Below are 23,331 nucleotides of genomic sequence, written 5' to 3'. Positions count from 1 at the left end.
GTACAGGCCATGGCCTGCTTACTTCTCTAGCATGTGGGATGGCATGTCTAGTGGATAGAGGTCAAAGAGTACCACAGAGAAGATGAGAAGGTAAGTTTTACATTTCTTTTCAGCCCAGACTTGCTTCCTTGCACTATTCTTTATGCTGTATAAACATGAGATGAACAGCCACTAACTTGTTTCCCACCCTAGTGAATGTGTGAGAATTAACCTTAAAAAGCCTTAAAAAAGTGGGGTTTGAATTTCAAACAAATTTTTGACAATTGCAAATATAGACAACTCTAAAGAGAAATGGGAGAAAGGCATTGTCCATGCACAACAGCATCAAATGTAATGTAGTATTAAGCATAGTGCATATCTAATTGAAATTGCAGTCAGAATTCAAAATAAGTGGGAATTATGTTTCCAGGCTGGAATTTAGTGGAGATCTAGAGTTATAAAATATTAACTTCTTCAAACCGTTGTCACGCTGCAAAAGCAGTCTTCCACAATTACAAACGGAGTATGCAAAATGGGTAAAGAGCTGTCCATGTCCGGCCTGCCCATCACTGTATTGTTACTTTGTGAAAACATGAATATCCGTCAGTAGCTTTCTTGCATGGAACAATAAATATCCTTTTTCCCCCAAAGCATTGCCCCAAACTGCTTTTCATTGGTTCAGTGGACTGCTTGTGCTGCAAGTCATGCCTAAACTGAAAGTTCAGATCTGCATTCTTGTATCCATCAGATTTTTGTTATTTCTGTTTATATGTGATTCCAGTAGAACTGACGCTGCATATTTTGATTTTTTTTTCCTGTTATTTGTTTTTTCATTAACCAGAAACGATAGGGCTTTAATGTGGAGGCTTTTAGGTAAAAAGGAGCTAGGTCTATATCTCTGTCCGTTTGTATGATAGAATCATAGAATGGTTTAGGTTGGAACATCTTCCACTAGACTACATTGCTCAAGGCCCCATCAAACCTTGCCTTGAACACATCCAGGGATAGGATATTTTCAGTTTCTCTGGGCAACTTGTACCCAGCATACCAAAAGTACAGAGAAGGCTCACAGCCCCAAATTTAAGGTGATAAAGAGCAAAGGCATCAGTGTTACATTGTTTTAGCCATGGCAGTCCAGGAATGTTGGCAGTCCTGAAAAAAAGGTTTATTTTGGCTTATTTTTCCTAGTTATACCAGGTCGTACTAGGTCTGGATGGGACAGTTATTTTTCTTCATAGTAGCTACTATGCTGTTGTGCTGTAGATCTATGACCAAACCCGTTTTGCTAACTAACCTGTGTTTTAGCTACTTCTGAGCAGTGCCTGGGCAGCATCAAGGTTTTTGTTTCGTTTCTTACTGTGCTGCCTTATGCAAGGAGGCTGGAGTGTGGAAGAGGCTTGCAGGGGGACCAATTGACCAAAGGGCTGGACTGTGCCATATAATATGTTGAACAGTAAAACTTGGTGGGGCAGGTGTGTTTTTCCAAAGTATCTGTTGCTCAGAGACTGGCTGGGCACTGGTCTGCAGTTGAGAGGTGGTAAATGACTGCCTTTGCATCACTTTATTTTTTTTTTCTCTTTATTTATGAATTTATCTTTGTTTCAGTTCACAAATTTTCCTGCTTTAGCCCTTTTATTTCTCTCCCTCAGCCCAATGCAGGGGAGTTAGCAAGGGACCAGATGAGGGCTTAGCTGCCTGCCATAGTCAACCCACCACTCAGGTTTCTAATAAAAGATATTTTTTTACTTTTACCTGTACATTTTGTTCTACCCAAAAAGGATTAAAAAAAATAAATTGAGACAGAAAATAACAGAATGTTCTGCTTTAGAAGTAACAACTAACCTGCCTAACAAGCACAAAAATTTGTTCATGAGTCCCTTTTTACCTCTCTCCCATAGTCATTTCTTCCACATACACTTGTGCATGTGATTTTGAGAGCACACATGATTTTATTTTTTTTAATAATTTAAGGGGAAAAAAAAAAAAGCAACAACAATGTAAAACCAGTGTCTACTGCAAAAAGATCAAAATACAGTGATACAATTTGTAAAAACTGATAAGTTTTCATGCCATGCAAGTGATGTTCATGGAAGTCTTTTTATCAGGAGATTGCTGTTAATACTTGAACCTTAATTAATGTACTAGAACCAGGAGTAATTTTAATAGCTTTGAATGGATCTTTTATGGTCACAGACATCTGAGGCATTATCTCTGTGGGCTCGACTTCATGGTGAAGCTGACGACAAGATTTGTAATGAGTTGCTTATGAAGATGTGTTCATGTATAAGGGATTCACATTCCAGAGGAATACACACACACAGAGTTGTCGTGGAGCTGCTTATTCCACCATTGCTGGGCTGATCTCTAAGTCCCTGAAGGCACCATGTAGGTGACACCTGAAGCAGTGGACGTGACTGGAAGAAGTGTGGGCTAATGCAGGTGGAAAACAACTGGGAAAAGAATAGAAAAATATATTTACTTCTTAACTCATACCATTTCAGGTATTACATACAGCAACAGCAGATACACTTGACAGAAATTTCTGATATCTGCAGAGGTGAGATATGCTATGACACTTCAAAGTAGAAGCCTTGGCTCACTCCCAGAACTATGACATCATTAGTGTAATGATGGAAACCTCATAACCTGATGGAAAGAGTCCTGTGACTGGTGTGTTATAAGGGATGTCAGAAAGGATAGGCAGGGAAGGCAAAGCAGGGGGACAGGAAGGGTGGTTCTGTATGTAACGGAGGGTCTCAGCTGTATGGAGCTTGCAGTTAGCTGTTTCAGTGACACGGTTGAAAGCTTCTGGGTCAGAATTAAGGGACAAGCAAATAAAGTGGATGTTGTTGTAGGAGTCTACTATAAACCTCATGGCCAGGATGACAACACTGATTAAATGTTATTTAAGGAACTAAGAGATACCTGTAGATCAGCTATTCTTGTCCTTAAGAGTGCCTTCAACTTGCCAGAAATGAACTGGGAGTACCACACAGCTGATTACAAAGAGGTCCAGGAGATTTCTAAAACATCTTGATGATGACTTCTTGATACAAGAACTAAGGGAGTCAATTAGGAAAGGTACCCTCCTAGATCTGCTGCTTGCGAACAGAGAGGAGGTGAAGTAGTGATTGGTGGCCATATTGGTCATAGTGACCTTGAAGTAGTCAAGTTTAAAATCCTTGGTGACAGGAGGAAAAGTGCCACCAAAACTTCAGCCCTGAATCTGGGGACAGCAGACCTTAGACCGCTCAGAGAACTGGGTAGTAAGGTCCCCTGGGAAACTGCTTTTGAAGGCAAGGGGTTCCATCAGTGCTTGTCAGTTTTTAAGTGCCATCTCTTAAGAGCACAGGAACAGAGAGTTCCAAAATATCCGACGTCAAACAGGAAAGGCAGAAGGTTCGCTTGGCTGAGAAGGGATCTTCTAGAGCTTAGGCAGAGAGAGAAAGAATATGGCCAGTGGAAGTGAAGTTGGGTGATGTGGGAAGCCTACAGAGATTGTGTTTGCCATTGTAGGGGAAAAATATTGTATAGCTAAGCCTGAATAAGAGTTGAAGCTGGCCGGTACAGTGGGGGACGATAAAAAGGGCTTTACTAAATATGTAAACAGCAAATGCAGGACCAGAGATAATATTGCTCCTTTACTTGATGAGAATGGTCACCTCACAAACATAGGGACATAGACAAAGCAGATGTTTAAAAATTATTTCTTTGCATCTGTCTTCAACTCCAGTGATGGGCCCTGGGTTGGAGGACCATGATTGCAGGAATGATAAGCTCCCAGCCAACCTCAAACTTGTGCAAGACTTGGAGGTTCTTCACCAAGAGGGTGGTCGGGCACTGGAACAGGCTCCCCATGGCAGTGGTCACTGCACCGAGCCAGCTGGCGTTCAAGAATTGTTTGGACAACACTCTTAGAAAACTTATGACCAAATCTGCTGACAATCCCCTGACAATATTAGAAATCAGCTTGCCAGCTATAAGATCAAACCAATGAAAAACACTAACCAGATGAATTCAGTCACTTCAAATTCATCTTCATTTCTTTATGCACCATTCAGTTGCAATGTACAGTCTTTTAATTTACAGGGCAGACTTCTACTGTGCATTTGTTTGGAGCAACACATTCCTCCTTCTCTCTACCGTACACACAGATTACTAGGTTATGCAGGAATGCTGAAGAAATATAGTCTGAATTTTTATTCCTGGCTTTGTAAAGTGCTTTGTTTACAGTGCTTTGTTTATTCTGAAAATCATCATTATTAAGCTGCAGCTGTTCTAGTAGAGGTGTTCTTTCTAGTCTCATATTTGCAAGAAATAATCTTTTAACATCTTGGTACTTCTTCAGTAGAATGAGAATAGTAGTATTTTCTTATATCAGTGTGACTTTTTAAATTGTAAGACTGCAGGCATTATGCTAAGTTGCTGAAATGTAAGCAGCTGGGAAGCACATTTGCAGGTTTTAGTTAATCATGTTTTTTCCTAAGCCCAAAAAATAGACGACAGATGGCTTCACCTGTATCCTTCTCATCCAAAGCTCTTCTTTGTACCTACTGTATAGACAGCATGGTATATCTAGTCCACAGGGATCCTTCTCAAGTACAAGCATATTCACTCTAGGTGGTATGTTTGGAAGTTTCAGCAGAGAATTTCTAGCAAGCTTTACTCGTTGTGTCTATGACCATGTTTTTTAAGGCTAGTATCTTAGATAAATATGGGTGGATTTTCCTAGGAATAGCAAATGTACTGCCTAGCCAAAAATACTCATTGTGCCAATATTCCAGTTCTTACTCTGAAGCATTTAAAAAAATAAAAATAAAATAAAATAAAATAAAATAAAATAAAATAAAATAAAATAAAATAAAATAAAATAAAATAAAATAAAATAAAATAAAATAAAATAAAATAAAATAAAATAAAATAAAAAAATAATATATCATCAGCTTTGCATAGACAAATACCCAGAAGCATTGGTAGCAGTTCATTGATGAAACTTAGTAAATAAACCTTCAGCTTAAGTAAAGTTAATAGGGAGCATTCATAAAGAATATCAAGAGTTTCTGACTTGTGTAAAGTAATATTGGGAACAACACTAACTTCCTTTGCAATCTGAGGTCTTGTTCCTAAATTAGGATTAATTCTAGACTCCAAAAACACTAAAAAACAAAACAAAACAACAACAACAACAAAAAACTTAAGCTATGCTCATTATCCATATAGTTGCATCAAAAAAAAAAATAGTATAAAGACTTGTTTTTAAGTCTCGTCTGTTAAATATATTTATTCTAGGTTGAAATATTTGATTTTTGTAATTAACAAGGGTTAATTACGATGATATAAAACATTTTTAAAATGCTGTAATAATCTGTTTGCAAAAGTTTTTACTTGTTAAATCACGTTTAGTTTTACATTGTTCCAGTTAAATCAGTGCAATTTTAAAATAAAATTGGTATTAATGAAGCAACACATCTGCTAACAACATCTAAAAATATATCTAGTGATTTTTTTGAAGTTTCCTGTTGAGACACATTTATTTTCAGTCACCTTTTATGAAGACATATGGATGTTTCTGATTCTGGTTGTTTGTTTAATTGGTTGAGTACTTTTGTATTTTCAGTTGTCACATCTGTGTAGTGCATTGACTTTGGAAATTACAAGATTATCTTTGCATCACATTTTTTTTCAAACATTTAAAACTCTTCTGCACAGAGATAAGAAGTGGAAAGAAAAAGAGAGGGTGTCTCAGGGGCACCTGCTGAGATGATTTTCTACTAAGATGGGACCTCTAAATATCCCACCAATGTTTCTTTGATGTGAGGAAGCATTGTTTTGCAGACTTAAACTTGACTAAAGCATTATTAAAACTTCAGAGGGCATTGCATTTGTTGTGGCATTGGAGTATGAACTGTTAGAGACATTGTTTGCGCTACAGGTTCCATGTTTAGGATTTATTGTATGATCATTTCTGTAGGTAGTTCTATCATTCTCCGGGTATTATTCTCTCCTAGTAACCTCAGGTGTTCAGCATCTCACAAGTGCTTCTCTGAGAGACAGTTTGGTGTAGATAAAGGAGACATGAAGGCCATGTGGCCCATGTTTTTCTTGTGTCCCCACCCTCTGCTTTCCAGCAATTACTGCTGTCAAGCATCTTGACAGGAGTAATTGCTCATTCTTCAGGATCAGAGTCACATTGGTATGAGAGCATAACATGCCCAAAACTTAACACTTCAAGGACATTTCATAATTTCTCAAATCATAAGACATTATAGTTTATACTTGGTGGCAACAGCTGAGGCAAGAGAGGAACTTGCCTCAGCTGTTGCCACCAAGTATAAACTATTATGTCTTTATACTTTATAAAGACATTAGTTAATATAACTCCGTAGTTATGCATATACTCAAGAGTGCTTGTGTTCAGATAGCAAAGGGTCAAAAGTAAGTTCTCTCAGCACAGAAGTGATGCTAAAGCAGGTAATTTCTTGGTAAACAATGGGATAGATATCAGCAGTTTTCCAGGAAAGAAGTTTTCACCTGCCATCTCATTGGATGATAAACTTACAGATAAGCTTGCATTATCTGTGTGCTGAAACTGAACTGAAAAATGAGATGTATCTGTAGGAGCTGCTGTCAACTGCTCCTTAATAGATTACCTAAGGTGTGTGCCAGCCTTGTCCAGCCTCGCACAGAGGCAGCCACAGACCTGTTCCTTCTTCTCCCCAAATAAACAAGGGTATTTCTACTTTGTGGAGACAAAGTGGACTTCAGCAAGAGATACCTGAAACAATGAATGGCCCTATGTAGGTTATTTACTGCTGTCATCTGCTGGCAATATTACTATCTATGAGGAGGATAGCATCTGAACCATGAAGGGTATGGCAATGTGAGTGTGGCTTATTCTCTTCTGTATTTTTAGTGAAGTTTCAAAGATTTCTTTATTTATACACGAGTACAGTGTTACCTAACCATTTGTAAAAGTACAGGTTACTGGAAAGGTACAGAGTTTAAACTCTAGGAATTTGTTAATAATCTATTCTGTTCACTGACACTGTTGCAGAGAGGGGAGAGACAGTTTACCATTATTCTGAAACAGTAAATCCAAGTTTAAAGAATTAGCTAATTTTTAAAGGATTAGCTAAAATGTATAATCATTTTCACAACATGATTACAAGAGTTTTTGTTGTGTAAAAATATATGACTGACTTTGCACATCTCCTTCCTTCATTAAGTTGTATAATATGGTAGTTCCAATGCCATTTTTGTTAGCCATATTCTGTATGTAAGAGATTTGAATTTGGGCTTTCATCTGTCCTCTTTTCTGCACGTCCTGAGTGAAGTGATGAAACTGTTTCACCTCAGATTAAGAATGGGGACAGTCTAGACAGATAAGCAGTTCTTCCTAATTGTGTATGCTACTTTATTATTTGGGTTGAATACAAAAGGGATCGACTAACCTGAGATCCTTAAAATGATTGCCAAAATTGCTTGGAGCACATCCTACTTGTTTTGTGACTTAACATTCTTCCTATACCATCTCAAACAGCTTGAATTAGGTAAAAAAAAAGATCATTCTGCTTATGCATCAGGGGAGCCTTGAAGTTTAAACAGCCTCATATACTTCTGTTTCAAAAGCAAATGAAATTGTCCTTTTGGTGAGGTATAGCTAGGCAGCGATATGTTCTTCCAAGAGTATTGGCTTTGATGTTGCTGCTGAAGAGGTTTAATTCCAGTGCACAGTAACTAAAGTGCACTGTTTATACTTGTGATTTGCTTTAATGAATGAGAAAAGAATTGGGTTCCCTTTCTCAAGAAAAAACTGTACTGTACACTTATATGTAAATCTGTGTCAAAAATGAAATAATAATGATTAAAAAAAAAAAAACTTGTCTGAAAGGTTTTTCTCTTTGGTGGCTTTTGAGCTTTTTTATTCATTTTCACTTTTCAATACCTAGTGTTTACCCTGGGTTAAAACATCAGATATCAGTAAATATGTATATAATTTTTTTTAATATGTAAAACTATACACTGGGCTAAATACATTAGTTACTGATTGTCGTGGTTTAACCCGGCCGGCAGCTAAACACCACGCAGCCGTTCGCTCACCCTCCCCCCTCCCTCTCTGGGACGGGGGAGAGAAATGGAAAGTGAAGCCCGTAAGTTGAGATAAAGACAGTTTAATAAGACAGGAAAATAATAATAATAATAATAATACAATGATGATAATAGTACTACTACTACTAATATGTACAAACAAGTGATGCACAATGCAATTGCTCACCACCCGCTGACCGATGCCCAGCTTAACCCCAAGCAGTCCGGCCCCCTCCCCCGGCTAGCCACCCCTATATATTGTTTAGCATGACGTCAGATGGTATGGAATACCCCTTTGGCTAGTTCAGGTCACCTGTCCTGGGTCTGTTCCCTCCCAGCTCTTACTGCACCCCCAGCCTGCCTGTTGGCAGGACAGAGCAAAAGGCTGAGGTGTCCTTGGCTTGGTATAAGCACTGCTCTGCAACAATTAAAACATCGGGGTGTTATCAGCACTCTTCTCATCCTAAGCCAAAACACAGCATTCCACCAGCTACCAGGAAGAAAATTAATTCTGTTCTAACTGAAACCAGGACATCTATCCACCCCTTATTCCATACCATTTATGTCATGCTCAGGTTACACTCTTTTCCATACATTCTAATTAGTCACCTATAGTAGTCATGGTAGTGATAACATACAGTATTATATAGTAATTAACATGGTACAATTCAGTTCATGGGCTATTCTCACCCAGTATTAAATCTCCTTGAGGTACACACCGGACCTCTCCGTTCTTTTGCATCACCCACCAAGTGTATCCAGGTCCCTGAGCGAAAACAATTCCACGAATGGGTTTGCCTTTTCCTGAGGCAGGAGTAGCCCAGACTGTTTTACCCAGCATATTTTTTACATGCACTACAGGAACTTTATCCCCATCTACAGTACGTAACAGGTTTGATTGGGCAGGTCCAGCTCGGTTGGCAGATCCCCTAGTATTGACTAACCAGGTGGCCTTTGCCAAATGCGTATCCCAGTTTTTGAATGTCCCAGCGCCCATTGCTTTCAATGTAGTCTTTAACAGTCCATTGTATCGTTCAACTTTCCCGGAGGCTGGTGCATGATAGGGGATGTGATACACCCACTCAATACCATGTTCTTTGGCCCAAGTGTCTATAAGGTTGTTTCGGAAATGAGTTCCATTGTCTGACTCTATTCTTTCTGGGGTACCATGTCACCATAGGACTTGCTTTTCAAGGCCCAGGATAGTGTTCCAGGTGGTGGCATGAGGCACAGGATATGTTTCCAGCCATCCGGTGGTTGCTTCCACCATTGTAAGTACGTGGCGCTTGCCATTGCGAGTTTGAGGGAGTGTGATGTAATCAATCTGCCAGGCCTCTCCATATTTATATTTCAGCCATCGTCCTCCATACCAAAGAGGCTTTGACTGTTTGGCTTGCTTGATTGCAGTGCATGTTTCACAGTCATGAATAACCTGTGCTATAGCGTCCATGGTCAGGTCCACCCCTCGACCACGAGCCCATCTGTATGTTGCATCTCTACCTTGATGGCCTGAGGTGTCATGGGCCCATTGGGCTATAAATAATTCACCTTTATGCTGCCAATCCAGATCCACCTGAGCTACTTCAATCTTAGCAGCCTGATCCACCTGCTGGTTGTTCTGATATTCTTCAGTAACCCGATTCTTGGGCACATGAGCATCTACGTGACGTACTTTCACAGCCAGGTTCTCTACCCGAGCAGCAATATCTTGCCACAGTGCAGCAGCCCAGATGGGTTTGCCCCTACGCTGCCAGTTGTTTTGCTTCCATTGCTGTAACCATCCCCACAGGGCATTTGCTACCGTCCATGAATCGGTGTAGAGATAGAGAACTGGCCATTTTTCTCGTTCAGCAATGTCTAAAGCCAGCTGAATGGCCTTCACTTCTGCAAGCTGACTCGATTCACCTTCTCCCTCAGCAGCTTCTGCAACTCGTCGTGTAGGACTCCATACAGCAGCCTTCTATCTCCGATGCTTACCCACAATACGACAGGACCCATCAGTGAACAGGGCATATTTCTTCTCATTTTCTGGTAACTGGTTGTACAGTGGGGCTTCTTCAGCACGACCCACCTCCTCCTCTGATGATATCCCAAAGTATTTGCCTTCTGGCCAGTCCATAATCACTTCCAATATTCCTGGGCGGCTGGGGTTTCCTGTTCGAGCCCGCTGAGTAATCAGTGCAACCCACTTGCTCCATGTAGCATCAGTTGCATGATGCGTAGAAGAGACCCTTCCCTTGAACATCCAGCCTAGTACCGGCAATCGGGGTGCTAGGAGGAGCTGCACTTCAGTACCGACCACTTCCGAAGCAGATCGAACTCCTTCATATGCTGCCAATATCTCCTTTTCAGTTGGAGTATAGCGGGCCTCAGATCCTCTGTATCCCCGATTCCAAAACCCCAGGGGCCGACCTCGAGTTTCCCCAGGTTCTTTCTGCCAGAGGCTCCAGGTGGGGCCGTTCTCCCTGGCTGCAGTGTAGAGCACATTCTTTACATCTGGTCCTGTTCGAACTGGCCCAAGGGCTACTGCATGGACTATTTCCTGCTTGATTTGTTCAAAGGCTTGTCATTGTTCAGGGCCCCATTCAAACTCATTTTTCTTACGGGTTACTTGGTAGAGCGGGTTTACAATCAGACTGTAATTTGGGATGTACATTTTCCAAAACCCCACAACACCTAGGAAAGTCTGTGTTTCTTTTTTGTTAGTTGGTGGAGACATAGCTGTTATTTTGTTGATCACATCCATTGGGATTTGACGACGTCCACCTTGCCATTTTATTCCTAAAAACTGGATCTCTCGTGCAGGTCCTTTGACTTTATTTTGTTTTATGGCAAAACCGGCTTTCAGAAGGATTCGGACTATTTTCTTCCCTTTCTCGAAAACTTCCTCTGCTGTGTCACCCCACACAATAACGTCATCGATGTACTGCAGGTGTTCAGGAGCTTCCCCCTGCTCCAGCGCAGACTGGATCAGTCCATGGCAAATGGTAAGGCTGTGTTTCCACCCCTGGGGCAGTCGATTCCAAGTATATTGGACTCCCCTCCAAGTGAAAGCAAACTGTGGCCTGCACCCTGCTGCTAGAGGGATAGAGAAAAATGCATTAGCGATATCAATTGTGGTGTACCACTTGGCTGCCTTCGATTCCAGTTCGTACTGAAGTTCCAGCATGTCCAGCACTGCAGCACTCAGTGGTGGCGTCACTTTGTTCAGGCCACGATAGTCCACTGTTAGTCTCCACTCGCCATTAGACTTTTGCACTGGCCATATGGGACTATTGAAAGGTGAATGAGTCTTGCTGATCACTCCTTGGCTCTCCAATTGACGAATTAGCTTATGGATGGGAATCAGGGAGTCTCGGTTAGTGTGGTTTGTTTGTTTTGTCTTTACTAGGAAAAAAAGAAAAAAAGCATATTTGTTTTATACATTCAGATTCATATGCCCAGTCACATAAACTGTAAAATGGTAATTAATCTTGTAGAACCACAGTCCTTTGCTGGGCTTACATCAGAACTTCACACTTACGACAAATTAGCTGTCTGCTGCTAATAGAAAACAAATGTAGAGAGAGTGGCAGGGCAGAATCACTGCTGTTAAATTTAAGACGTGAGTGTCTGAGATGCAAAGTGTTTCATGGGTTTGTTTTAATGCTGTCATCATTGATTTATTTGTGAGAAGTAGATGAGTTATTTTCAAGTTACTCTTTAAGTAACTTCCCATAATCATGCAAAAAGTCATTAGCCTTGGGACCCTGACTCAAGCCAGCTTCCAGTCCTGGGCTGTAACCACATTACAACACCATGCTTGATGCTCACAAACAGGATCCTGTCTGTGCGATGTAACACCCAAGTCTTTGGCATTTCTCCTGATATCTCACATTTAAGATGTCTGTAACTTGTTTTTCACATTTACTCTTTCATTTCTTTCTCCACTGTTAATATCTAAATATATCCCCTTCATGAAATAGCTTTAGTCTTACTATTTTTCAGTTGTAGCAGATAGATTGTGTTTTAAAGATTGGGTTTTCTATGCCCATACTTTTAACTTCTGTAAATTCCTTTATATCTCTTTTTTAGATATTCCCAAAACAACATCCTAACCTAGGATTTCTTCTGCACTACGTAAGACATTACTCCAGAATGCAGTAAAATCCATTTCTGATACAATGCATTTCTGACGATTGTTGTTAAAATACATTGTGGTGTCTCAGATATCACATATTCTCAATTACAAATATATTCCAATGTAAGAGAGGCCTTTAGAAGCACTTGAAACTTCAACTAAGAAAGATTTAAAGAAAATAAATCAATTTCTACATTTTTTTTACCCGTAACAGTGGCTACCTAAAATTTCATTCTTCTCTCTCCACAGAGGTTTGAATTCAGTTGTCAGTGATGCAAATGTAACTATCGATATTTAGATTTCAGAAAGTTATAGATTACCTGCAGCTAGAGCTGAAAATAGTGGCAGCTATGTAGTTCATATCGACACTTCATGGTAATTACAGTTTTCAGTCCATTTTACCATGTATAAACTAGTTTTTCAAGTTTATGGCTGCAATACCTCACTAAAGTAATAGGATCAGAACTTCACTGGATAAAAACTTCAGATTTGGATAAAGCTGCACCCATAAAGTTAATTTAATCCTGTCATTTTCCATTTCCATTCCAAATATATTCCATGTAAAGTTTAGAATTTTGTTAACTAGAAAAGAAGATCTCTGACTAGTCAATGGTTGGTGTTTAGTTCACATTACATGTTCCACCCTTGAGATTCCATGCATAGGTAATATGGTTATTATGTAATTATGCTGAGAAAGGAAGCTGTTTTATCAAAAATAAAGGAGCAACCATTCAAGCACATCACATTAAAATGTACATTACATTGTCTAAACTGTTAGACCATCTATTCTAACATTTTACAATTATTTGATATCCACTCACAGTATGTGCAGCACAGAACTTGCAAAAGACATGCTGTTTTCTGTCAACATTTCCCCTGATAGAAAGAAGCAAACCACTGTTTGTTTGTTTTATTTTATTTTATTTTATTTTATTTTATTTTATTTTATTTTATTTTATTTTATTTTATTTTATTTTATTTTATTTTATTTTATTTTATTTTATTTTATTTTATTTTATTTTATTTTTTATTTTATTTTATTTTATCTTATCTTATCTTATCTTATTTTATTTTATTTCTTCACAAACTCATTCCTGTACTCTTAGAAATATCTCTTAGAAAACTTCAGTAAAATAATGTTATGTCCAGGGATGTTTGTGATGGGCTTGCATTGAAATTCTCTGAAACGCTTTTTTCCAGAAGTTCCCATTTTGAAAAGACTCAGTGGTGACAGGTTGAAGTGGGTTGGACTGTAATGTTAGTGTCATGAAAAGCAGAAGGGCTTTAAACCCTCTAGTCCCCTGAGCTTTTTGTGTTCTGAAATACTTGGTGAACTCCAGAAGAATAAAATACAGCAAATAAATGCATGGTCAGAGTGTTTGTGGAGTTCAGTGAATAGCTGTCAGAAATGGAGACTATGAAATGCAGAGCCAATTTATGTGGAAAGGGATTTTCAAATTACTCGTAGCCATCTTGGCTAACTCTGAGTATTTGCTTACTGTAAACTTTCAGAGGCAAGCTGTTAATCAACTTTTATCTTAAAGATGTTCCTGGTGCCTTACACCTTCCTCCTCTTTTCAAACGCAAATCAAGACTTATAATTGAAAGATAGATGTCTTATGGTGAAATGGGGAGTGATAGTTAATCACAGAACATGCACCCATTCTCTTTTCATCCCTTGCCTGAAATATTGCCCTGTTCCTCTCTCAGAGAAAATCTGGTGATGAAAAAAAGTCGCATTGTGTAATAGTATAGTGTGTAGCTATTACATTTCTCTTGCTTTTCCTATTCTTAGAGAGCCATCAAAAGACGCGTTACTCTACCAGTACTCTAGCACTATTCATGCATGCAGCATAAAAAAGTGACATACATCTATTCACAGAAGTGTACCTCTTTGTCAATTTATTTCAAGTTCTCCCTGTAATAGTGAGGGCATCATAAGGTAGAGAATTTGTCTTTACTAAGGTCTTCTTGCACAGGTCTTTGACATGTTACTGACTTGTGTTTAGTGACTGACTGACAAATTTCCCCTTTATAAAAAGAGATGAAAATCAATCTGAATTTCCTATATATTTCCTTGGTTCTTTGTGTTCTGTCTATCACAGATAAAAGTGAAAATATATACATTTTTGAAAAAGTTTTACATAGTTGCCTGAATGGAAGAATTATCTAAAGTATGTAATCCCAATGAGAATCATATAATGTATAGATTTTATGGTAGGAAGTGTTAGCCAACTTTATAAGCATCTAACTACAGGTGGCTTCTTTTTTGTTGTTGTTTTGTTTTGTTTTGTTTTTTATTTTTAAGATAATACCTGTGACATCTGTCTTTTACCTGATGGCCTCTTGAGCCCAAATCTTGTCTGAACAGCGATTTTTCATGTCTCTCCTTATGAAACAAACAAAAGAAAGCTCTTCTTCTTCCATTCCTTTTCTTTCTTACATACTCTAGGTAGAAGACCCCTTTGTAGATGGGCAGAATGTCTCGTAATGAAGCATTCTTTCATGTTTCTATTCTGTGATACTACATCACACTGACATTAACACAAAGGACAAGTGCAAAACCTTTCAGCTGAGTGTCTCTTCAAAGTGTGATTTAATAGCCTGGGAACTTATTTCCCTTCAACATAAGCTGTCAAGGGAACCAGTGAAATGAAGCATCAACCCTTAAAGTTTATTGAGATAGGCCTTTGTAGAAGAGTAGTCATGCTTTCTTCTATGACTGCATCAACTTTTTAAAGAAGTTGTGTGTGATGCAGACATTCCACAAAGATAGGAGATTGCCATGTTTTGAAATATACACATTCATAAAAAATGCTAGCTTGAAAGCACCTTAGGTGTTTCACATCTAATTAGTGGTTAAATCCTATAACATGCTACCCCATAACCTGTCTGTACTTTGAAATTTTGGGGATTTCATTCTCAATAGAAGTTCTCATAGCTTAAAAGAAGACCTAATCAATTTTAAGGATCAGTGTCATCATATTTGTTTATCTAATTAATAAATTATTGTAGCAATTAATGAGAAGGCTTTTCTAATTTTAATTGCAGAATTCAGGGTCTGTGCCAAAGTGTAGACCTCAGGCAAAACCTAGGACAGAGAAAGCTAAAAGCAATGCAGAAAGAACATAATTTATTATATGCAGATTTTTAGAAAGTCTTTCATTTCACAGCATAATTGAAATATTACTTAAAGGATCCATAAAAGATAACATATTAAAATAAATTGAGTTGCATATATGATTAATTCACACAGTAGGAAGTTGATTGTGAGACATGCAATTTTATACACATGACCTTGAAATGAATAAAACAACTTTTAATTTTGTCATTTCCCTTATAAATGTGGAATGCAATTAGCAATAATCTTGGCAGAGAAGCAAGGGTCTAACATAAAATCTGCTTACAAAATAAATTTTTACCATTACTATACTAAAGATATAATAAAAAAAAAGGATTTTCCAATGTGTGAAGAAGACAAAGTTACAGCAAAGTTAATTTAACTTGCATATTTGTCCAAAGATATAGTTCTCTCTGGAATATGCTTTACCAGAAATTTACATGAAATTTCATACTGTTCTTTAATTCAATAAGTATATGTCATCATAACTCCATGCCACTCTTAAAGCCTTGGCTACTTCTTACAGAAGTTAGAAGTATGCCTACCATTGCAGCCACTTCCACTTCAGATGGAATTTGTGGTATGGTTTCACATTGCATTTAATCCCATGGTACTGTGGCTTGCTGAAGGGGCAGTTATGCTTTGCTCCCTCCACACCTACCACACATGCCCTCTGTGTCCCATCTACAAAACATTAACTGGCGCTGGAGTGAACAGGATCTTTTTGGTGATCCAGTGGAAATCTAATCTTTTGTTGGTGCTCAGTAGAGATGATTAACAAGGCAGCAGGTGTCCGTGTACTCTTCTGTGAACCACAGAGAAACTCAAGCTGTTTCTTCCATTTCTTTTCAGGCAGCATTCCCTCAAGGGGGAGGTTTTACCTGACCCCTTTCTCAGCTGAAAAACCTTCCTCACATAACTGCCCTTTCATGTTTTCCCAATCTTGGCACCCAGGAGGGTACCTTGCCTACACAGCCTCTCTCTTGGAAGCAGCATCTCAGCCTGCATTTCACCACGCAGGCTGCAATTTGTTAATAAAACATATGCACCAGAGTGATGTGAGTGATTATAGTAATCTCTGCTTTGATATCTGAGTTGTAACACATCTAAACTTACCTGTGAGACCTAACAAAGTCATAAAGTAGGAAGAGGAAGTTTGGGAATCATGTGTCTTGAAGGCAACTCTTAAGAACAACATTTTCCTTTAAATTTGCATTCATTTTAGATGGGCGCTGCTTCAAATACATTATTTGAACAATATTTGAAGTGCTATTTGAATGTTATTTGAAAATACTTGAAAATGAACAAGGATCTTTTTAAAACTCATTTTTATCTGTGATTCCAAATTTGACTTCAGATTTTTGAAAATAATTCAATAATAGAATCATTAAGGTTGGAAAAGACCTCCAAGGTCATCTGGTCCACCTACTGTCAATATTGCCCACTAAACCATGTCTCTGAGTAGCACATCCAACCATTCCTTAAACACCCCCAGGGACAGTGACTCCACCACTTCCTGGGCAACACATTACAATGTCTGACCACTCTTTCTGAGAAGAAATGTCTCCTAATTTCTAACCTAAACCTCCTCTGGCACAACTTGAGGCCATTCCCTCTCGTTCTATTGCTAGTTATCTACAAGAATTGCTGTAACATTTTCAGTTAGACCAGCTTTCTCAAAACGAAGAAAATCAGGCTTGAAAATTAGGCTTCATATGAAAAAGAAACTTCAAATTAAATCTTAAAAAAAGCCTCTGGTCGAGTTTGGCAACTAGATGATGAATTGTGAACAGATTAATAGGAAGAGATTTGACAAGATATACATAGAGTTGTGAAACCTTAATCCAGCATTAGGATTCATCAACATGTAACTTGTCATTTAGGTTTTGTAACTAAAGATTACACTTTCTTCATAGAATAAATATATATAACTTACCTGATAAATTGAATTAAATTGAATTGTCTTCTTTGAAATTCTAACAGGTTAGTGCTGATCACTTCTATTGCTTCTTTTTTTGTATCCTCTTTTTAATTCCTAGTCATGTCTCTTGGTTGTTGTTCTTGGTTTACATTAAGCCATTCCAAACAAGTTGTCATAGTGTTTCTCATCTAAATGTCTCGAAAGGTTAAGGGGAAAAAGTTACGCTAATAATATGGAAATAAGGAATGACTCTACTGAAAACAAGCTGTACCAAGAGAAAGCAACTGTGATTCTTGTCTGTAACGTGGGCGTCAACCTTAGCTCAAAAACACCCATGTACTCCAGATGTCTATGTAAGCAGTCTGTCAACCACCACTAGCAGAAGAGTGCCTGTGTACACAACTGACTTCACTTCGCCTCCTCTGAAGTGGTAGCCATGTTGTTATCAATTTTTTGCATTGACTTTTTAAACTTCTTACTTTGTGTCTACCCAAGCCACATTATCTGTCTTCATCTCATAAACTTCCCATCTCTTTTCCTGTCTGGTCTGAAACTCTTTATCTTCTCTCCACAGCAACAATCTAAAGTTCTCTGTCTCTTCCTTGTTGGTTGTGTCACATTTATGCAATGGGGATGGTTAATTGCACAAGGATGAGGGAAAACTTACTCATGGAAATCACCCTGTGAAGCCCATATTGCAGGCAAAAATCTCAAAAAGCAGGGACAGCTTTCCTACCATAGCGGCCATATGAATGACCACCATCATACTGTAGAGAGCATGGATCAGGTTTAGCCAAGACATCCCACTCTAGCCTTGCACAGTGAGGAGGGGTGTAAGCAACCACCAGAGGTTTTGCATTCACCTTCAGCAGCTTGTTAAGATGCTACTTCTGCAGCCCAACTGCCCCACACTAGATCTTGTGCATAGATCAACTATGCTGCCAGCTGGTTTTTCAGGTCCTGGGAAGACACCAGGCTTGCAGGGTTAGACCAAGACAAGACCAGAACATGCCTATATGGCAGCTTTGAGCGTACCTGATTTATATGTCTTAGGCATGGCTGTGAAGAGCAGTACGGACATTGTAACAGTCTCATCTTCATGGAAAAGTGTGGCTCATGCTGTGGCTACTGAGGGTGCTTACTGAATGCTGTATAGTAATATACATGCTAGCAACGTGAGGAGATTGTGGGAGAATGCAGGACAAAAATTCTGTCTATAACCTAAGTATTGGTTCAAAATTAAGAATTGGTGTCCAAGAGTTCTTTCTGTTACAGGGAATTATGTATCATCTTTTTATGTCTTTGCTACAAATCATGTGTGTTTATAATAGCTAGAAACCCTGTCAAGAGCAGGTTAAGATGATTGTAATAATAATGTTAGAACACATTCAGAGGAATATTGTAATGTGAGTATAAATTACTATGGGTCATTAAATAGTGCAGGACATTGTGGATAGTTGCACTTTTAGCACCTGAGGATGAGCAAAGCCAATGCCTGTAAATCCCAACAGTCTGTGCTTACTTGAAAAAATGTTTGTCTGACTCTAGGCATGGAACCCGTTGTGCTGGAGAAGTGGCAGCCACTGCAAACAACTCACACTGCACAGTGGGAATCGCCTTTAATGCCAAGATTGGAGGTATGTGAAACAATCTCCCACCACAAAAAAAAAAAAAAAAAAAAAAAAAAAAAAAAAAAAGTCACCAAAGAGCCATTTGTGCTAAATGCCACATGCAGACCTTTCTCAACAAGAGAAGGAGATTTGTTTGGGTAACAAACTTAGCTGTGTTAACAAGGAAATCACAGTGTTAGGGTGGTAAAGACCAGTACTGAAGGAGTTTGTCTGTGGTGACACTTCTCCAGTGCTCCTGGGAACACTGCCTCTCAATACACACAGGAGCATAGGAAGTGAGACCTTGCATGAAAATACAAAACCTAGAACTTTGACATCTGTGTTTTCTCGCAGATTGAGAGCTCCAAGTAACGAGCTTTGACAAATCAGAAGTAAAAGTACAAATATTTGCATGTCACTCTAAAATAAAACAATGTGAAAACTTAAAACTTTGTTGTGTTGTTTGGCTGTGGTTGGAGAGAATCTTCTTTTGATCCCTGTGACCAGTCAGATTATTGTCTAAAGTGTGAAATCTGGTAATACTTTTTTGCTCTGTTCAGCCAAGAGGTTCCAATTCTATCAATTCTTAACCAATGGCTGGTCAATACCTTTGGCAACTGGAAAAGACTGCCAAGATGTCATCTACATGTCTTCTAGGCTGTAGCCTGCCTGAGCCAGATTGTAATGCTTCAAGTAAGGTTGCTTCCTGTATTTTTGATGAAAACATGATATTGGTATCATATTGGCTTTCAGTACAAAGACCTACAGCTCAAACTTATTAACTGTTGATTTACTGATCTAAAATAGAGCCCCTTTGTGAAAACAGAAATGTGTTTACCTAAATACACAGTAGAGGACAGTTAAAAAATACAAGCAGACAGGGCTGGGGCTGTTTCCGCAATTAATAATACTGTATCTCTTCTCTACTGGAATGGTAAAAGTTTGATTCAAATCAAATGTGATCACAACTGCATTTCAAATTAGCCAAAGCACACAATGGAAACCTAATGGCACCTTTCTGTTTTCCTGATGGCTTCAAGAGGGTAGACAATACCTAATCTAACATATGGCTAGGGTGATGCAGATGAACAGATAGCCTTCCTGCACGAAGTTACCCTGTCAGAAGGCTTTAAAAAATTTGAACTGGCCAAGTGAGCTTGTGGCAGATGAACAGATTGTCTCATGTTGGCATGGCATTCAATCATGTAGTAGCGGCTATGAACAGATTTACTGCATTCAAACCAGCATCTGAGGAGAGTTAGTGAAATGATAAAAATAAAAGGTGACTTCTGGAGTAAAAGTTTAACTTGTGAGTTGGATATTCACACAGCCTGTGACAGCCTGGGCATGTGCTTGGGAAGCTCTCCATTATTAACAGTGGCTTCTTAATGGGCTATTATTTATTCACCATTAGGATTGTCCAATGACAATATTTTAGAGAAACAACAACAACAGGCATATTAGCAGAATCACAGTTTTTTTCTAAATATAGTATAAAATGTTTCAGAAGGACATAGTATGAACTCAATTTCTGTGAAGAGCAAAAACTGTGTGCCTTTTTCATAATGTGTTCGCTTATTTTGTGCTAAAAATATAGTAGACTTCAAGAAATTTCATTGTTCTAACCTGAGTAAAAATTTTATTCTCTCTGTTCAGCCCAATAGTTCTGTGGAGCATTCACTCCACAGCGAGAACGAACATAATTCTTTAAATAGAGACAAAAAATATTATAGTGGCAGTGTGATAATGTAGTGTCTTTAAAAATCATTGGCATTTGAAAATAAGGCCTCAGCAGACCATCTGCAGAAAATCAGAGACCAGAGGGAGTTTCAGAATGTTGAGAAGGGAGGTTGAGTTTTCCCTTCCACTAGGTGCCTATATGTACGAGTTTAGCCACCGACCTGTATTTGGCCTGCCTCTCTTCCTTCCCTCAGAAAAGCCATAAGCTACACATGTGAATATGCAGCGGTTGTGTTCCCTCTCCACAGGCCAGATGGAGTGTAAAAATGTTGAATCATGTTATGCTGAACTAGTGTTCAGCTCACTTATTTCCCAAGGATTTAAAGACCCTCCTTTGGCCTTTTTGGAGAAGAAATTAGAGTCAAGGTAACACAGTTATATTTTTTTTACACAGATTAGCACCTGCCAGTGGTGATGTGGAATTTGTTCTGCCAAGATGAGTATTCCTTACCTCAAATCAAAATGGGAGTTGCTGCATCTCTAGAGACATAAAAGATAGCAAGGAAATAAAGCAAAGGGAAAAATAAATCCTTCCCATCAATATTCTATCAAATACTGGCAGCTGAGCAAATCCAATTAATGACCTCTGTGATAAAAAGTCATTAACAAGTTATCCACCAGTAATGGTCACTTTTCATCTAAATGTATTTGCACTCCTTGATTCATTTCCACACACTTAAGAATCTCTAACCACAAAGCACGTCAAAAAGAAGATCCTTTAAAAGTCCAAATCTTCTCTTAAAATGGTATGAGTGGGGACTTAATCCACAGATACAAAAATCTGAGAAAAAAAAATACAATTTGGACCTTCAATTCTTTTATAGGTTGTGGGATGCTTCTTGTAAAAAAAATATGCAATGTGTCTGTAGTTTGTGCTTAGCTCAGCCACAGGCCCCTTTCATTAAAAGACAAGCCAATGCACAAAAGGGGCAGATTTTTTTTTTTAAATGTGTGACCCTCCATAATATTCACATATAACAAATTACCACCTACAGAGCACGTGGGGCTTTTCATAGGAAGGGATGGTTAGCCTGTTGTTATTGCTGCAGACTGGTTGTGGAAGTTGCAAAGCATCTGCAGGGATTTGGGTGCTTAGTTACTTGGCTGGGCTGGGATCCTGACGGGAAAACAGTTACACTGAGTTACAGCACAACAGATGTAGATTGTCTTCAGCTGACGAGGAATTAGTTCAGCTGTTTTTTTAAGCTTAAGTCAGATTCTGATTAAAAACAAACATTTTAGAAGAAACCTTTCTTTCAGCTCAGTTTTGCATGTTTCCTGCGATTTGCTGAAAGTTTGTTCTGACTAAAATGCCATTTACATTTTGGCACTTACTGAAAATATTGGAAAAAGTTTACAGAGCTCTAAAGTCTTAGGTGGAACAGTCTGGAAACACAGTCTGCTAATTGCCTTCTGGACAGCTTTTGTTGTGCTATCACCACGTGCCAAAAGCAGTTTGGAGGTTCTGTGATTGGCAAAATGAACTCCTTCAGATTTTTGGGGGTGGGAGGGGGGGAAGAAGAAGAAGAAGAAGAAGAAGAAGAAGAAGAAGAAGAAGAAGAAGAAGAAGAAGAAATGGAGGGGAGAGAGAGAAAGAAAAGAGTTTTTTTAATAGCTAATGAGCCACCCATTGATCAAAGTTACACTTGAAACGTGTCTGTCATTTGTTGGCAGAACAGAGCAAGACCTAAGGCACGACCTTGTCTATATAGCTTTTTTGACCACTTTGCCATCACCTAAGAAAACTAGTATGAATTATTTCAAATGCCATGGCAGCATTAGGAGTTATTGCTCACCAGGTGAATGCTGTATAATTTAGGCTTGCTACATAGTCACAGAAACATAAAGGGAAGTCTTATCTTCCTTATTTCAAATGTGGTGTACCTTTTATTGTCTTTATTTAGAATGAAGTATATTTTAATGTGTTTGAAAGAAATGAGAACATAGCTTCCACCCATCATTAATTTTCTGAGATTATGCTGAGGAAGAAAAATAAAACCTGAGATTCCTAAATTTGTTTTAATGGCTTTTTTATAAAGTAAAGTTCATAGTGAGATCACTGCTTGGACAAGTTTATTATCTCACAAAACATGAGCAGCTTTTGTGTGAACTTAGAAATATGATCACTTTTCATTTTTGAGTCAATTAGAGTGAGAGAAAAAAAAAAGACAAAAAAAAAGACCCTCTCTCCCTCTATCAACAAAGCAGCCCCTATGCCTTTTGTTAACTGAAAGTTAAGGTCTTGGTAAACACTCAAGTTACTGCAGTCTGAACTCATGACCAAAGTAGAATATGTCTGTAATTAAAATATGTAAATTTGGCTTTAAAATAGCAGTTGTCTTTTAAAGGGGAAAAAGCTTCAAACTAGTTAATTGTGGAAGTGATCATTACTCTTTACAGTTCTATGCTAATTATGGTGTAATATTTAATATCTCTTTGATCAAATGTCACACTAGCTGTATGAAGGTGCTCTTCCCTATTTAGGGTAAGACTGGTTATGGTGATTTTCTCAGTCAGAGCTTAAGTTCAGTCAAAATCATAGTCAAAAGTTTCTTTAGTTACCAGTTTTAAGCCTTACTTATTCTACTGATCTTAAAATATAATAATACCATTCACTTTAGAAGGGCTGGCACGTTGTCTTGTCAAAATTCATGTGAATAGATTTTTTTAGCACAAAAATTTCAGACTGTACCATACAAAAGCTTCTTCATAGAGGAGAATGTTCACAATATTGTAGTTTCAGGTTGAATAA

The 23,331-nt window shown here is 38.4% G+C and overlaps 1 protein-coding gene across 2 annotated transcripts in view; it reads left to right on the top strand.

Annotated features, from left to right (window-relative positions):
• Positions 1–23,331, top strand: part of PCSK5 (proprotein convertase subtilisin/kexin type 5) — a 253,825-nt gene that overhangs the window by 86,285 nt on the left and 144,209 nt on the right. For both annotated transcript variants that reach the window (XM_082784364.1, XM_082784365.1), the window contains exon 6: positions 18,778–18,866. In XM_082784364.1, the coding sequence (XP_082640490.1) occupies positions 18,778–18,866 (89 nt within the window). The remainder of the gene's footprint in view (positions 1–18,777; positions 18,867–23,331) is intronic.

The sequence above is a fragment of the Aythya marila genome (genome assembly GCF_965140915.1).
Source record: "Aythya marila genome assembly, chromosome: Z".
Classification (NCBI taxonomy): domain Eukaryota; kingdom Metazoa; phylum Chordata; class Aves; order Anseriformes; family Anatidae; genus Aythya; species Aythya marila.
Note: the sequence above shows the minus strand (reverse complement) of the source record. Positions and strands in the feature narration are given on the sequence as shown.